This window comes from Puntigrus tetrazona, chromosome 9, assembly GCF_018831695.1.
Source record: "Puntigrus tetrazona isolate hp1 chromosome 9, ASM1883169v1, whole genome shotgun sequence".
Classification (NCBI taxonomy): Eukaryota; Metazoa; Chordata; class Actinopteri; order Cypriniformes; family Cyprinidae; genus Puntigrus; species Puntigrus tetrazona.
This window is the reverse complement of record NC_056707.1, coordinates 9,475,112-9,493,176: the sequence shown is the minus strand read 5'-3', so window position 1 is coordinate 9,493,176 and position 18,065 is coordinate 9,475,112. Positions and strand designations below refer to the sequence as shown.

General features: G+C 37.5%; 1 protein-coding gene across 7 annotated transcripts in view; it reads right to left on the bottom strand.

The window, feature by feature from the left end:
- thsd7ba (thrombospondin, type I, domain containing 7Ba) overlaps positions 1 to 18,065 on the bottom strand; it is a 123,873-nt gene that overhangs the window by 73,821 nt on the left and 31,987 nt on the right. For 6 of the 7 annotated variants that reach the window (XR_006251853.1, XM_043249639.1, XM_043249642.1 and 3 more), the window contains exons 3-7: positions 14,242 to 15,085; positions 10,415 to 10,663; positions 9,841 to 10,010; positions 8,592 to 8,747; positions 4,990 to 5,187 (exon numbers count right to left, since the gene is read on the bottom strand). Coding sequence is in view for 6 of the 7 variants with exons in the window: in XM_043249639.1 (XP_043105574.1) it covers positions 4,990 to 5,187; positions 8,592 to 8,747; positions 9,841 to 10,010; positions 10,415 to 10,663; positions 14,242 to 15,085 (1,617 nt within the window). In the remaining variant the exon portion in view is untranslated. The remainder of the gene's footprint in view (positions 1 to 4,989; positions 5,188 to 8,591; positions 8,748 to 9,840; positions 10,011 to 10,414; positions 10,664 to 14,241; positions 15,086 to 18,065) is intronic. The other variant, XM_043249644.1, reaches the window with a different exon arrangement.

The window sequence follows — 18,065 nt, the reverse complement described above, 5'->3', positions numbered from 1 at the left end:
TATAAACAGAACACAAAAATGAATATACACAGAATACATACATATATAATCGAAACAAAAACTTATTTCGGATACTATTAATCACTATTAGTCATTTGACAGCACTAATAATAAGAAATCAGCATATTCAGCATATTATAATGGTTTTTGGAGAATCATATAACATTCAAGAACGGGGTAATGACCCCTAAAAAAATCAAGCTAGCCATCAAAGGAAAAAAATAACATATTATATTTAAAAAGAAAGCGCATTTTACAAAATTACTGTTTAAGAAGTTTTGATAATATGGACAGACTTTTGAAGAGTCTTTTGAAAAGTCTTACCAATCCTAAATTTCTTAACTATACCCTAGTTAGCATAACAACACTAGATGTTTGTTGTGAATAACTTGCACAACAAATAAATTACACTTCTCAAACAGCATTAAAAACCCAAAACAGAAATGCAAATGTACGAATTTCAATAATAAAAGATCTTTCCACACACTTTATGAGTAATATTTAGCTTTTTTTGGCCGCATAAAACATGCAACTTCTGTAAAAAGTCTTGGTTTGATTTAAAAACTAATTAATGATTTATCTAAACAATTGCAAATTCACCATTTATGGTGAACTCACATCCAGTTACAGTGTAAACATTATATAATATTAAATAATTATAAAAATAAATAATACATTCAAAATTTGATAAACTGCATGCATTAGTATGTGAACTTTCACAGCACGAGTAATAACTTATGTACATTTGAAATGTAACCTTGGGTATTGCTCTGCACAGTCAAGACATCAGCAAACATGCGAAAACATGAAAGATTTCATTAATACTAAGACCCCAGCTAGAAAGCAACATAAATACAAAACTGAGATAATAGCAACTTGTCGTGCATTTTCTAACTGATTTTCTCACATCTATCTGCCAGTGGCCGATCTAGCCCTATATGTATTGATTAAAGCTATGTCGGGTTTGACATTAGCTATAATTACACTGAGATTCTGCTGTTGATTAGCTAGAGGTCACAACGATTTTGGCCTGCTGTAAATTTAAGGAGGGAAAAGGAGAAAAATAAAAAAAACATAGAAAGAAGGTGACCTTGGTCCTGATATTATACTGGCACTCTCATGTGGTCTGTGAATTTTTGACAGTGCTGGAGAACTACAGCACTGAGGTCATAAACCAGCATAAAATTACAAGCGCTACTAGAGGATTCAATGAATTCAAGTAACGTGCTGCTGACACAAAGTTAAATGACTGACTTCCTCAATATGTCGCTTTAGAGATAGGCCTCGGCTGAAGAACTTCAGATGTGGCATCACACCACACTGCCGCTAACTGACACAGACCCCATCGTGCTGTCAACACTGCGAAGCTGGAGGTATGAAAATGTTAAGGAGAGTGAAAAATAAATAAAAGCATTTCTAATAGGATGCGGTAAAACATTCGCAGCTGCCAGAGGAATTGCTTTATTTATGATTTTTTCACTTCACATCCCGGTGTAATAGAGCTTCTGTCATCAGAGTAAATGAACACGGGGGCTGCACACTGAACCTGAAGTGCTGTGAAAATAATGAACAAATTTTGTTTCTCGGAGGAGTTCGCTAGTCTATTTGAATTCCTTTAAGGAAATGCGGAATTGCTACAGAGTCCAGAGATGGAAACTGCCACTCCTCGTTTGCCCGACGGAGTTGAACACTTAAGAGAAACTGGCAAGCAGAAACACCTGGAGCTGATATTCAGAGATCCTCACTGACAAGAGCCCTTATTAGACTGCCCACAGCGTGGGTTAGCTGCTGGAGAACTAAGGGTCTGGACATATGGAGAAGTTCACACAGGGAGGTTACTGCAGCACCGGGATCAGAAACATTATTTAATTTCACTGAAACAGGAGATTCTTTGACTTTGATAGAATGCTTTGCAGTAGCCATTATAAAAGTGCTGTCTTCTTTATTTTGTTCCCTGGAGTCATTCCATGCTGCTGTGCATCTAAGAGATCGACATGCTGGACAATTCAAGCTGTTCATTCGTCAAATTGAAGGCCCCATGTTGGTGAACACAATTTTCTGTATAGGCCTGCACATGAACTGCTGTGAAACATTATAGGGTATACATATATATATATATATATATATATATATATATATATATATATACACACACACACACACACACACACACACACACACATATACACAATTTACTTGAGAAAGGGAAAAAACTTCTAATGTACATAGATTATTATGCAGAAAAGAGATCAGTAAACTACTGAATGGAGGACTGAGATCTTATGTAGAAATGCACTCATATGCTCAGTGATATAAAAATAAATTCCCCAGTGCTATAATTTTAAAGGTCCTGTTTCTGACACTTATTGTACAAACAAAAAAACTAATACTTATAAATTGCTAAAATACCAGCTGATATAGCAGTCCACTTCTATTCGGTGTGAATATTTTTTTTCTGTCAGGACCACTATTGTCAAAGATGATTGACAATTAGCATCCGGTTTGGATTGGCAGTGTGGTTTTGTTCTGGGCAAGAACTTCCTGCACATCCATGCAGCCTAGCACGGATGACAGCAGGGAGAGCAGCGATAACCCTCAGGGTAAACAGAGCAGAACCAACAAATGTACTTCAGTTATTGTTAAAGTTCAATAATTTTAGTACCTGTTTTATAATTAGTCTGATTCAAAGAGAATCAGAAGCCTGGATCCTGACTGACTGCTGATAATATTGAAGAACATTATAGGTAGATGGGGATCAGCTGATTCAAACTCAACTACTGGACCTGCCAGAACTAACGCTACACTTTATATTTGTTAGAAAATTAGAAACGTATTCCTTTGCTACTACTTTCCCATGCACAAAAAGCTGCATGCTTTGTACCACACTCACATTCCTTGCTTTCAAAAATTTGAGGAATTTAGTTTGAGAAACTTTGCAGCAAGTCAGCGTTGATCTGATCAAATCTAATCAAGTGAACTGATTCTTTCTTGTCAGTGATACAATAATATGATTTTTTTATAACAAGAATAAAACATATTGAAAATGATGTAAAACTACAAATAAATAACATTGTAAGATATAATGCGTTAAAATGTTTTGAAGACAAATCTGTAATATGTCTGAGCTCCCATCATAGTCAATAATGTCACAGATTGACCACCTTAAGCTGCACAATATTGAATAAACAACAATTTACAACAGGTTCATCAACAACCTCAAAAGCACCTATATGCTGTATAGCTATGTAACTAAACTGTGAGGGTTTTTTTTCTTTAAACAAAGAAATATCTATAATACCCATAAACATATTGACATGCCAATCCTTTGCCTTTCTGTTTAAACAGGCAGTTCTTTGGCAAAATGATTTGCAGTGCTGACAAGACTTTATGCAGATAGTCCAGGAGTCCAGTGCGTACATACTCTGGAGATGTGCTAAGGTTTTCAAGGCTGTAGCTGGATTTCAATCAGGCTGTGCACTGCATGACAGGTGTCTCTTAAGACTGTAAAAAAAAGTTCCGCCCTGCCCTTGAATACAGAAGAGAGGGATATATATCACTATGCAATGAGCTTTAACTGGCCGGTAAACTGGAGCAGTCTGAACATCAGTGTAGAGAAAAATGCCCCTTCTCATGGTCAGAGAGGAACAGACCCCGATATCCATGCATCAATATGCTCATTCTTGGGAAATAAAGCAGAAACATAAGAAATGCCTAGTCCTCTAGAGCCCAATTAATTCTGGCAAAAGGAAGTCAAGAAAGCTACACTGAAAACAACACGTGCCCAAAAATCCTTCATTACTCTCTCAGTCTCTTTCTTAGGTTTGGGCTGAAAGGTTAAACAATAGAGCGACGGAGACACTTCACGCTTAATTTAACCAGACTTCTCATCAGCATAATTATCAAAATCAAGAGAGCCATTTTGATGCTGTTAGCTATGATTACTCGCTTCTTTGCTACACAAATTTGTTTTACCTATAAATACTAGGTAATTAAATTTTACATAGCAGCATTGTATTCAAATGAGAAAGCTGCTCTTTTTAAAATGGGGTCAAACCAAATTTGTATAATAACACAGAGGCCCTTTATAGTCATCGAGTCTGAAATAATGAATTCACAAATGAAGATCTAATAAGACACTCTATCTCATCCCCAAAACACCTGATTGTGTCAAACTGCATCAATTAGCTTATCAATTGAGGTGTGGAGAAGATCAAATAGAGTATACACTGGTGTTAACTAAAAAAAAACACATCGGATATGTTAAGAGTTATGAGAAAAAATATCTGATTCTAATTATGGCAGTTTCAAACACAGCACTTTTCAGACTTGTGTGTCAATGGTCCTCAGGAACATTAATTAGTTAACTTTCCAGCCTCCTTAATATATCCACCCATAATCTATTATGACACAATAAAACACGCAAAAAGCTCCAATTAGTTTCACAGGTTGTAAAGATGGGCAATGGAGGTGTCACTAAGGAATCATCAAGTTCACGTTACTGGATTCCTCATGTTTATGAAATCTCTTATAAACGACAAAGCATGGTTAAAATGGGTCAGACTAACTGATTTCCAAAACATGCTGCTGAGAGAAACACGTTCAGACAGCTCTACAGCCACATATCAGCCCGTGTAATGGTAAACTGATGAAACAGTGTGACACTGACATGACATGAACCAATGTGTAGATCACTCTCAAAAACAGAATGCTTTGTAGGCATCATCTAGAGTTTTGATGCAAAAATAGGAAAAATTGTCGCATTACTATCTATGCTATCCTTCTGTATCCTTCTGATATGGCAATTTATTAGCGGTGCTGTCTAAAATACCGCTATTACTGTTGCTTACACTTTATTCAGCACCCTTAAATTAGTGTATTACCTTCACGATGTGCAACTTGGCCTGCATAATAAACGTGTTCACATTCATTCAAGTATTTGTTTTGTACGGTAGCGAACATACACATGCAGACATATTTTGACTATGTTACCTTGTGAGTTGAGGCAAGCCACAGTTTGAGTCCTGGTTCCATTTCCACAGTTCCCTTCGGTGGGCACACAAGCGCCCTCAGACTGCACCTGCCACAGGAAGCACACTGGATCCTCACAGGGCATTGACTCCAGGAGATGGGCACAGCTTTCTGTTTCTGATCCTTCCTCCAGCACCTCTCTTCTCCTCTGCCTGTAGCCTGTGAGCAGAGCGAGAGACAGGTGGATTAGGGTTATTGTGAAGGAAAATGAGTGCCAGTTCTGGCCAGTGAGTTCTGAACTGAAATTCTAGTGGTGGCTAAATAAGCCTGTAATAGAAACTCATTTGAAAAGGCTTTCTGTCACAGCTTTTGTTAGCAGAATAAATTCCTACTCCTGCTCTGCTGTAATTTGCCTGAATACACTCTTTTCATTTACTCATTTGTAAAGCTATGAGCTATGACTGCAAACTGAGATGCCGGTCATAAATGAAATAGCACTGGAATATGAACATTAACACTTAAAAATACTGCTTAAACGTGAAGGCAAAACATTGGTCTCATTAAAAAAAGGAAAATGCATTGTGCGACTAAGAGATCATCATCGTCTTTGAATTCAAGTCTTTCAGCGTAAAAAAAAAAACCAAAAAAACTCTTAGGCCAGCACTAATTAATATTTCATAAATTGGCATACGTTTTCAAAGCCAGCTCTGGCTGACATCAATATGCATTACAGTACAGTGAATAAGCGGGAAAAAAGATGAATTGGGCATTACTCCAAGCATAATTTATCAAACAAGATGATCTGATGACTAACATGAGGGTGGGATGCTAGCTGTCTGGATACCATCTGATCCTGTTTACGGTCTGTGATGAGTAGATACTAACTCCTCATATCTTTGCTCCTTGACTATGTGCATGCCAGTACTGAGATTTGGTTCATCTCACACCCCTGCAGGGGGCTTGACTCGGCAGTCCTGGGAAAATCATAGTGTGAGCCAAGCCTTTGAAATAATCAAAACACCCTACAGCTCTCAACATTGCTTTGACACAAAAAGACGGTAAACTCTATGAGACATGCATGTATTGTGTGATGAAAGATCCGAATGTATCACATATATAATTCAAAACTTGGGGTAAACCTGGTCTGTGATACCAGTTTTCTTCACTTATAAAATAATTGAAAAGGCATGCGTTACAACCTACTGTATGACTGAGAACTGATTTCTGATGACATTTGTTAAGCCTTGTAATAAAAGACGATTGCACAAAACTATTTTCTACAAACATATTCACAACAACCATCTGTTTTATATGTTTTATAACTTTTATAAACCACTAACGTTTACTTCCACAGATAATAAGCCAGTAGGAACAGTTCTTTTAAACGTTGATATAATACTCCCATATGGGTCTGCAAGAAATTAAAGCATATTAAAATGTGCTATTTTTCACCAAATTGTATAAATTAATGTCATGTATAAAGAGCGCTATTATTATAACCTTCCCCACTTCTAGGGCAATTGGTTGTATTTTTACAGGATCTTATTGTGCTAATGAAATTCATTTGTTCACGATTTATTTTATGCTATCCATAAAGCCTTCATACTTGTTATATAGACACTTATACCTTTTACTGTCATCTCAGAAGGGGGTGTCATATATTGGAGAGAGAACAGCTCTAAATAAATAAAACTGCTTTACAAAAATACAAAATATTCCATTTTATACACGCACACACACAAGATATATCAATTTTTCAATATATACTTCAGCTCATGCACTAAAATGCATGTTTCGTTCACCGAAGACACAACACGACAGACTGAGGGTCTAACAAACAACTTCCTGTACCTTTGAGCGCCAAAAGCAGCATTCCTCTTCTGTAAATGACAACAGCTCAACCCCAGGACAATAAAAGAACAAGTTACAACTACACATCATCCTAAAACTACATCTGAGCACCATTGTGGAGGACATACTCCCATGGAGAACATGCATGCAGACACAGTTCACACACCAACAGCCCTGCTCCTGGACCAAAAGAAACTCCTGGATGGCCAATGCCCTCCTCCAAACTGTGAAAAACAATTTGGTGGAGACACATCCCTGCGGATATTAATAATTGAAAGGTTCACGGGAGCTATCGGATTTATTCATGGGAAAGACTGGTGGGCTGCAGGCAGCGTTTCACTTCCAATACTTCAGAACCTTATCAGTCCCACTTCAATGCTCCCTACTCACATTAATGCTGGATAGAATTTGCCACTTACAATCATTACCAAGCCGGTGTTCGATTCATTCCTCCACACACGCTTACATTCACACAAGATGACACAAAGAGGATAAAAAATGACTGTGGGCAATTGTAGATTTGTAATGCACTAGAAATGTTAATAAAACAACTAAAAAACAAATCCACGAGGCCCCTCTGATTAAATCTGTTTGTATGTGTAGAAAAAGTTCATTTTTCTATTTATGAAAGCTCTAGGCTCTGGAGTTCTGCATTGTTCATCCAATATCAAAGATCAAACGATACTCTGAAACAACAGTGAGGTGAAAGGCTTGAAAACAGTAAACACACTCTTGTCTGGCAAGGTGCAGTCTAAGCAACGAATAAAAGAGAATCTAGACACCCTAACTATCAGACAGTCCCACTGGGACAACACATCACAAAATCTTCTAGACAGTAATCAGTTTACATGAAAAGCAAATTCTTCTCAGATGGGTTTCTTGCAAGGGAAAAAAAGTGACCTGTGATATGTCTCAAGAGTTTCAGAAGAAATCTTTGACTCAAACTGATTTGCCAAAATATCTGCAAATGCGCAATCTAGAGTTCATTCAAATCTTTTTACATTATGTAGCTCACTCTCTTACTTTTATTTATTATTTAATCATTAAAAATATTTAATACATAATTAAAATTAATAAAAAACAAAACAATACAAAGAAAACACACTGTGACTTATTTGTAATTTATTAATTTGTTTGTCATTTATTCTGTCATTCTTCAATCTTCAGTTTCGCTTGATCCTTCAGAAATCACTCTGATATGATGATCAAGGTTTTTAGAAAGTTTAAAAGAATAGCATTTATTTGAAATGCTGCAGAAGCCTTGTACCATTATAAATGTCTATATGGCCACTTAAAATTATTGCATCACATTGTATCATATTATTTTCCCATTTTTAACCTTAGAATTTAGATATTCATACCTCTAGTCTAGACTATTCATCTTATTTCAATAAAGCATTTGAATGATAAAAGTGCATCACTGTTTTAAAGCTGGGATTATTCTTACAATTCCTCCCCAGAATGAGTCATTTCTGACTGAAAGCACCACTTATGTATGACTGATTCGTGTGACATCAGTCTGCCCTCTGCTAAATTCTCTCATTATAAGGCAGTACCCTGGCAGCTCGCTTCAGTGACAGATGTTATCACCTCTCACCAGGAGTGGTGTCAGTTTTAGATACTCTGTTACCTCCGGGTTCAGCTCAGTGGAGAGGTGTACCAATCATCAATTTTAAACACATATTTAAAGTGGTTTTTAGAGCTTGTATTAATTAAAGGGGCGGGGTGTTTTTTTTTTCCATTGATGACATTTCAATCCCATATTGGCCCACCTTTTCGACCATGTGTTTCCATGCAGTTGTCGTGGAGACAGGCACCCCAAGAGGACCAGGATGAGAGCAGGCACGGCTGTGGGCATGGTATGGAGCAGGGCTGCACTGCGGATGGCAAATCTCCTGTACACAGACGACCACTTACCGGCCTGGACACTATAGAGGTATAACGGCAAATTTAGTTAGAACTTTTGTTAGAAAAATATACTTAAATATAAACAAAAACAAAAATATTATATAAATAACTGTAAGACAAAATGGTGAGAGAAATCTGATATACGCCTGTCGTTTCACAGGAAAAACAAGTAATCACTTTTTTCAACAAACATTACAAAGTAAAAAAGAAATGGAAACTGCATGGATAAATTCATTACAATAAGACCAATAATATTCACTCAGAAAATATTTTTATAATTTACAATATATAATATAATTATAAACAATTATATTTAATATATAAACAACATTTAAATATACATAAATATAATTAATATACACAGTACACATTATGTAAACAAAAATGTTTATTTTGGATCAGAATTAATTTTTATTTAATACCTATTTGGCTGTTGATTAACATTATCCAGTAGCCTTCATGGTCCAAGAGACATCAGCAATGAAGTAAAGTTGTAAAGATAATAGAATTTGTTTCAACTCTACAATGAAATGTACTGGATGAATAGTTCCCAATAAAACCAGGAACATGCAGTAAGAAAGTAAAACGATTTTGCACTGACTTTGAATTGCATTGATTCTCAATGTGACTTTTGTCAAACAAGTGTTCCAAAGTTTAGGCAAACCTCTTGAAAGTCTCTTACTTTGGCTGTGCTCTGTTAACATTAGTGTGAGAGTCCTCTGGGTCAGGTGGAAAGCAAACACCACTGTTGATTTTCATTGATCTATATCCCCAAACAACATTGATTGAAAGCAGTCATCTTCATCTGTATGCCTTTCTCAGCTCAGCATGCCTCGAATCCATCCAAACGCTGCTTTGCCTGACTAGTGCAGCTCCTCGAAATTAATTTCAGAGCAAGGTGACTCCCTTTAACTACCTCTAATCTTAGAAACAGGCATGGTTACGCACAGCCAATGCAAATGGCTAACCAAGCGGCTAACCCCTTTCGATAAGGTTTTCTTAAACCAAAACGAAATAGCCTTGGTAAGTCAACACATCTGCATCTAAAAAGATGTACAGAATTCACTTAGACAGACCACTTTACCTTCATGTCGTTAAGACACTGATCCTTACCTTCTTTTCTGTGATGAGGGGTGGAGTTGTCTGGGACCTGGACGCAGTACAGCTGCCTTGTCTGAATCCCTCCACCGCAGAGAACGCTTACATTGTTAAGCCGTCTGTCCTGCTGGCTGAGAAGAGGGGCTACTTGACAGTCCCCCCAATCTGTGCTCTTCCACACATACCTGGAGAACAAAAGCATACGCCCGCTGTGGTGAAACACACTTCTTTTGTTTTGGCACTATAGTCTCATTATATCGTGCTGGGCTCCTCTTAAAAGTTGCACTGGATAAATGGACACAGTGAGCTGCTGCTGAAAGATACTAATAGGCTTAGCTTCCTGTTTTCCGGTAGGAAACCATCTACTAATGAAAATGCATTGACTAAGCAAAGTGTTATGATGCATAAAGCAGTGGTTTTAATGAAATAACAGTCTGCTGCTATTGATCAAAAACCTAATCTCATTAATTAGCTTCTTCTAATCTTTGCTATGCTCTGATGCAACAGGGGTTCAGTAAATAAATACTTGAACACAACACTTTCACGTACAGTAGGAAATTAATTATTATCGGGAGGCTAAAACACAAACCTAGGGCAGTTTGGAAGCAAGTCTCCAATGATGTTGCAGGCTTCCTTTTCCTCAAGAGAAACGCATTCTTTGCCTAGTCCAATAGGAGTCTGCGTTATGCTTCGAGCCCTGACCCGAAAACCAGGCGACATATCTGATGCCCTACATGTCTTTGAACACGGACTCCAAACGGACCAATCAGATGTCTCGCAGTCTCTGGGCATAATGCACGACTGGAAGGTTCCAGGGCCGTTGTCAAGGGTACAAAGACTAAGAACAAGAAAACAAATAAATTAAGAATGAGAGGCACAAAGAAAACATATTCAAACATTTCATTGCTGCCAAAAAGATGAAAGTCTATGTCATTTAGAGTTGAAAGCACACAGTTAGAATATGTTTTATGAGATAAATGCCATCAATTGTTCCTCCACTGCTACTATTTAATAGGGCATAATGAATGCAAATTGTGATTCAGTTAAAACAAACTTACAAAACCCCCACAAAAGATTCCATAGCAACATAGCCAACTTTTCAGTGCATAATTTGCATATTTAATCATATGAGTAGAGTATATGTGGCAAGAGAAGACTAAATTGATAATTAGACAGAGATTTTCTTTATATACTGCAATGGTCGAGTGACGGTACAGCAAACGAGTGCATCTGATTTTTATTTATTTATTTCTTTTTTTGGCACAGCAGACAGTGTAATGAATGTAAAGTGAAGGATATTTAAATGAGTTATTCACCTTTGTGTCCTACGAAGCAACGTCTGCAGTATGAAATATGAATAAATGCACAACAAATTGGATATCTAATTAGCGATTCATCCATATAAGTCACCCGATTCAATTACTTGTGTATATCCTAATCCGTTTGTGTAGCATTCATTTTCACTTCATTTTAAATGATAATTAGACTATAATTGGAAAAACTGCAGAAATTGAACTCAGGTGGGAAATATTCGAATCGCTACATTTCATTAAGCATGCACGTAGGATTCACAAATGAATATGTTAATTAGAGCGAATGCTCCGTCTCACTGTAAAATAACACAGCAGCCTCTAACTTGTTATACTATACCTGTAGTAAACCTGTCAGACCCCATTCTGCTCTACATACCCCACAACACCCTCCTCTACTTTGAACTTTGAGAATCCATATTAAACAAACATGCAATGAGAGAGAAAAAAAGAAAGAACACCTGCCTTTTCCACAGACAAAAGACATTTCAGTCACTGAACCAACTAAGATTCATATATAAAACATACATATGCTGACAGAATACAGTCAGGTCTTGCTGCCAGAAATAGATTTTCTCTCAGTGGAAATAAACACAGATGCCACAACACCCAAAGAATGCAAAGTTTCACTACGTCAACTCTAATTTCATAAGCTTTTGTCTTCATAAGCCAATGACAGGTGACAATGCCAAAAGCGTGAGTAATGAAGATATTTATATGTCAAAGCATAGCAGCCTCTTTTCACCTGACATGAGGATTAACAAGGGATGATCCCCATTTTACAGTCTGTTTAAACTGACACATCAAGAACTGTTGCTTTACGCTCTTATGGATACACAGCTCTTTGCACTTCATATAAGGCTGTAATCCACCCATACTTCAGATATAAAATATATTTACTGTATATCATTACACAATTTTCTTTCTAGAAAAATTGTGGATAAAATGGGCATTTTAGCAATGTATCGTCATTTTACAGATTTTTATAACTGCAATTTTTATAACCCATAATAATAAATTATTCATTTAGATTTTTCTACATTTAATGTGAATTCCATAATGTTTGTCTGTAAATACACCACCCGTTTGATCCGCTTGATTGAAAGCTGTTTTCTTTCTTCTTTCCATTGCAAACAAGTTTACTTATCAAATTAATTTTCATGATTAGTAAAAATTCATTTGCAGAGCTTCAAAAAGTGAAATATCTATGCATGCATTTGTAGGTACTTTCCTGTTTGCACAATTCTATGCAATTTTGTAGCATAAATAGTGTATAGAACACAGTAGTGTGTCCACTCTGAATAAGGTTGCATTTATTTAACCACAACAATGAAGTGTTGAATGTTGGACACTTTGTGCATTCAACTGTCGAAAGGGGAGGTGTGATTAGATTACTTAGGGTGTCGAAATTAAAGTGTCCACTATTATGGGTTATGAAAGGTTCATATTTTGGTTTTAAGAGTCCCCAGCAACAAGCTGACGTGCATATAAGGTCAAAAAGCACTGTCATTGTCTTACAATATGCATTTGTTTTTTACTTTATTTGCTCAATGACTCCCAAATGATTCACTCAGCGATAGATTTTTCCATTTCCTTCATTTGCGTGACGCTAATCTGCAATGATCGGTTGATTTACTTTTCATTTCATCATGCCTGTAAAGCCTGATAAAGCAGCGTTTGAGAGAACCGTGCTACTTTGTGTAGAGTCATTAACGGCAAACGTTATATTTTCTATAATGTTTTATGTTATATTTATTATACACTCCAAAAGTGGTACCTGGCAGCAAAGAATCAAATTTGCATTTTCATTCAGACCAATGTGAAAATCACATTTTCTCAGGTCTGCCTGCATAACAACAAGTGGGCAGGAAATATACTAATGTTTCATGTTGACATGAAAAAGCTTTCAGAAATGACTCGTTTCAGTGACACGACCTAAAGAAGACACACTGCGTGTAAATCATGTCACATACAAATAAAATGCATCTTGTTCAGAATGCTTCTGTTGTCTTGTGTACAGACTTGAGTTCTGTTTGATGTTTGATACGGTCAACAACAAAGAGGTAAAATTAAAGGTTCAGTTCATATATTTGACTGCTTGTATTTATTGACAAAATTGTATACATGGGAAGTGAAAATTGAGTGCAGTGCATCGTCAATGCATCATGATATCGAATTGAACCGAATCAATGTCATGATAATCATAATCGACCCGAACCGTGAGACCAGTGTAGGTTCACACCCCTAGTGCAAAATACGTCATTTGGGACATAGCTTGAATATATTTTAATCAGATATTAAAGCTGAACCTCAGAGAAATCAATGCATCCTTTTTTTCTTGTCCCTGTCCTATATATATATTAGTAGACATAAACTACATTGAACAGCAAGCGGCAACAGACAGCACCATGACACAGGTAAAATACAGCAAAGACATGAAAGTCTACATTTTGAGACTTAAAAACCTTTATCGGGAATGCCTGCCTGCAAATCAATATTTTGCAAAGGAGGCATCTTTAAAGTCATGTTCAAAGCCTGCCTTAGTTCCAGCATTCATTATCCTCAGTTTGTGGGAAATCCATATTCTTTGTGAGAGGAGGATGAGCTACATCTCAGCGACTTCTAATTCTACCAAGAGTGAAATGAGAATGAAGCACAAACTACAGCGTAACAGTGATTGACCGTCTTTCCAAACTCGTACTATGGATGCAGAGATTCCAGCAAAAGAGTAAATTCAATCCTTTACATCACGCCATAGTGTGTTCTGCTCAAAGGCCTATCTCTCTCTTGCTGCCTTCGCGGCTGCCAGAGGCATGTCTCTCTGCTCACCTTGTATAGTACGGCAGCAGGAAGGAGATTAATGGAGGACTAACCGATTTAGCTAGGCCCACTTCACAGAGCCGCTTCAAAAATCCAGCTGCACAGCAATTCCTTTCACATAAGCAGCAGCAGTACCTTGCTTTCAAGAGCATAATCTGGGATTTAGACCTTAAAAGGGTTTATGTTCTCAGAGGGTTTGTCTCTCAGGCATGCATTGCTTGTACACAGATTATTGTAAATTGAATAGACACGCCAGATGCGTCTGCATACGTTCAAGGCTTCTTACCTCAGCATGGCGTTCTTGCCGTCACTTCGCACGCAACGAACTTGGCGTGTCTGGTAGCCGATCTCCACGTCCAAGCCCTTGAGGCTGTGGTGGTGGTGGTGGAGGTGGTGATGGTGGTGCTGGGAGCTCTGGATGTGTCGTTTGACTGTGTTCCTCTCCGTATCTCCTGTGGTGAAGTCCAACATGGTCCTTCCGCTCATCCAGAGTCCTTTGTGTTGCGGCTGCCTGCACTCGCTCCAGGGGCCGACTTTAAGGCTGTAGTGATGCTCGCTTTCCCCAACCGGACAGGGCAAAAGGTTCGCACAAGTCCTTGTTTGGGTGAGGTTGGGGCAGTTGGCGCCTCCGTACATCGGCGCGGCTAAAACATGTCGGGTCCGATGCTGGAGACCCATCCCGCATGTTCGACTGCAGCCGGACCAGGAGGAGAAATCTGATACGATGCAGTCGTGAGGGCAGGGGATCAAGCAGGCTTGTTCGAGCGCTGGCCGCGGGGAAAAGAACTCGCATATTCTCTCCGTAACAGCAGTGCGGTTTGAGGTGCGTACGCAGTGGACCTTCCGCCTCTGGATGCCATGCTGGGCCGTGATGCACTCCGTCATCCTTGGTTTGAGCTCGTTGGAATGGAATGAGGCTAGAACGCACGGCCCCCATTCTGAAACCTCCCATTCGAAGAGGTCTTGGTGCCACTCACACACTTTAAAGCAAGGCCTCTGGCTCTCGGGTTTGTCGGAGTGCCGGCAGTTGGAGTGGTGCGTGGTCCAGCCTTCTGAGTGGATGCACCACACTGTCCTGGATTGAACCCCGCCAGTTCCACATTCTTCTCCCATACACCTGCCCCACTGACCTGGAAAAGGGGAGATGAAAGAATAAACATTAGCTCTTTAACTTTTAAGACAATTGATTCATTGACAAAAATGGTTATATAACTCATAACCGTGAGCTTCATCCAGTGAGCGAATATAAATCAGAACGATATCTGTGGTAGAGCTAAAATACAAAGTGTTCTATTTTAAAGGATTAGTTCACCCAAAAATTCATGTCTGTCTTTTATTCACCTTTCTGTCTTTTCAAACCGACATGAATTTATTTAAAAAAAACTGCAACATTTTCAGACAATAAAACCATAAACTGTGGTGCACCGCATAACGCTATCATATGGCTTTGGATATCTGACTTCATTGTTGCCATTTTTAAACCAGGCAGACCCTGTTCTGAGAATTTTGGAATGTTTTTTTTTTTTTTTTTTTTTGAGTCTTTTATGTTCACAAAGGCTGTATTTAGTTTATCAATATTACGAAAATTACTAAAGTTTTGGTTTGTTCATAAAACTTAAAACTTACAAAAAACAATAAAAATAGCATCAGTTGTATAGCCATATGATTTCTTTCTGATTTCTTTCCCTGATCAACATCCACAATGCACTGGCAATTCTGGCAAACTATTTGTTTTGTGTTTGACAGAATAAAAAGTCATAATGTTTAGAATGACATGAGATTGAGTAAATAATGACAAAATTTTAAGGCGAACCATCAAGTTAAATATAATTAATATCTGAAAAATTGAGTGCATTAACATCACAAACATTAAACATCTACTGCATGTTATTCTAACACCAGAAAGGAAATGTTTTATTAGTATGTTGTACAGTAGATGCTTCAATAATGAATAAACACATTGAACAGACATCTGGTACTGCATGTGTGTTATTAGGGACTACGTCTAATAAAAACTGTATTATTTTTTGTTTCTTTTTCAATTGATGGTCACATTAAAAGCTCATCTATGCAAACTGAAAATAAAGGGTAAACTAAAATGTTTTTTAAAAAATCCATGCCAGCCTGAAAGCAGCATACTCAGCTACAACATCCTAAACTGCTGAATAGCATTGTAGCTCACTGGAGCACATCATTAAGTTTTTTCATGAGATTGCAACACTGCCACAGGTTTAACTCATCACCATGTTTATGTATTTAACTGAAGGAATAACACGTCTCACAACACACTTTCCTATGCTAAAGTGTGCAAAATAGCTAATAACATGTAAACACCATCATTTTGCGTTCATTCCCCTAAAGAAGCCAAGCTAATATTAACATTTAAAGGCATTTCAATGCCTTCCACAGACTCCTTCCCTTGAGTCTACAGACTGACTACACACGCACAAATGGATCAAGATTGATTTTTCCTGTTATTGTACCTGCATATAAAGCTTCAGGGTAAAACCCACAAGATTCAGTTAGTGAATGCAGCTGTTGTGTTCCTTTAAATTCACTCTTGAAGCTTAAGCGTGTAATTTCTGCGTCAGTAGCCTAAAAAAACATAAATGCAAAAATGACGACTATTTACAAATAATAGTTTTGTCCCAAACATATGCTATTGCAGTGGTGTGTTAAATGAGGGAGACATATAAAATGCACAGGGCAACGGTGCCTCCAGGACAGGTTTGAAAACCACTACTGGTTAAGTAAGTGTTGCTCTATTTAACTAGTCAGGATGTAAAAAAAGCTTATTTTTAAGTGAATCAGCATTCAAATGGCTGATATGAAAACAACATGCATCTACAAAAGCTGTTTTTAACATAAATAAAATTAGAGGCCAAACATCACCTTTAAATTAAGAAGGCAAATATTATATTGCACATGCCACGGATGAATAACCCTCTCAGTGCAGACACTCTCAACCTCAGAATCATATTCATAGACATTAGAGTGTGAACTACAGCTTGTGGGGCTATACGGAAATGAGCAGGCACAGACTCAGCACGGTTGTTTGTAACGCTGAGCACCCATTTCAGAGTAAAGGATCAAGAGTGGAGCAAATATCTACAATACAGACACTACAAACCCTCTCCATGTGGTGAAAGATGAATATATCCTATATGGACAGCCAAACATAGCCCTAGCATGGAAGACAGGTGCTCACCTTTTCAGAGATGTGGTTCTACAGCTTTCAAAATGTTATACTAATGCACAAAATAATTTCTGCTTAATCACTGTTTAGTGTTGTTTTCTATGACAGACTGGTTAGCCATATCACGAAAAGCGAATGTTGTTTCACATGTCAACATAGTTGGAATTCAGCCGCAGGTAATCACTGCTCTGTTGATATTGAGACACAGTTTTAATAGCACAGTTCAGTAGTTAGGTATTTAATAATAATGAGTTACTTACATGTTAGAAAATATTTTCTCCACCTACAAAAACAGACCCATATAATTTGCAGCACGGCCTTGCTGAATGAATCAGTGTTTTTGAATGAATCATTTTGAGCAAATGATATACTGATTTGCTCAAGGACAAAACTATGAAGCGTTTTTAAATGAATTAGTTGAGTGAATGATTCAGTGACTTACTGAAAGGCTGAATGAACATTTCTGAATTACTTTGTTGAGTGAATGTTCAGTAAATAACTTAAAACAGTAATTTGTTCAATTCCTGAAAAAAGATTAAAAGATTTTCTCATTAAGACAGTTCAATCATGACATCTCTCTGAGGATTTTAGCATGGCGTAATAACCAAGTTTCTCAAGTAAACTCAACTTAACCAGGTTTAGAGTGTACAGAATTTAAAAAAAAAAAACATAGTTCTACAAATAATACATCCAAATTGCTGCAATAGGTAATTTACTCCCCGTTACTGCAATGCTCCAGTCCTAAGGATTTAAAGTTTTCCTTTTTTTAATACGCCATGCTGATCTTCTATTGCTCATATGTTTATATGATGCAGATTTGCAGAGTTAACCAAACTTTCAGTGAAAACGCAGTGAAATTTTCATGACTTTGTCTTGTCTCTCACATTCGCATGTTTCTGAATAGAAACCAATGG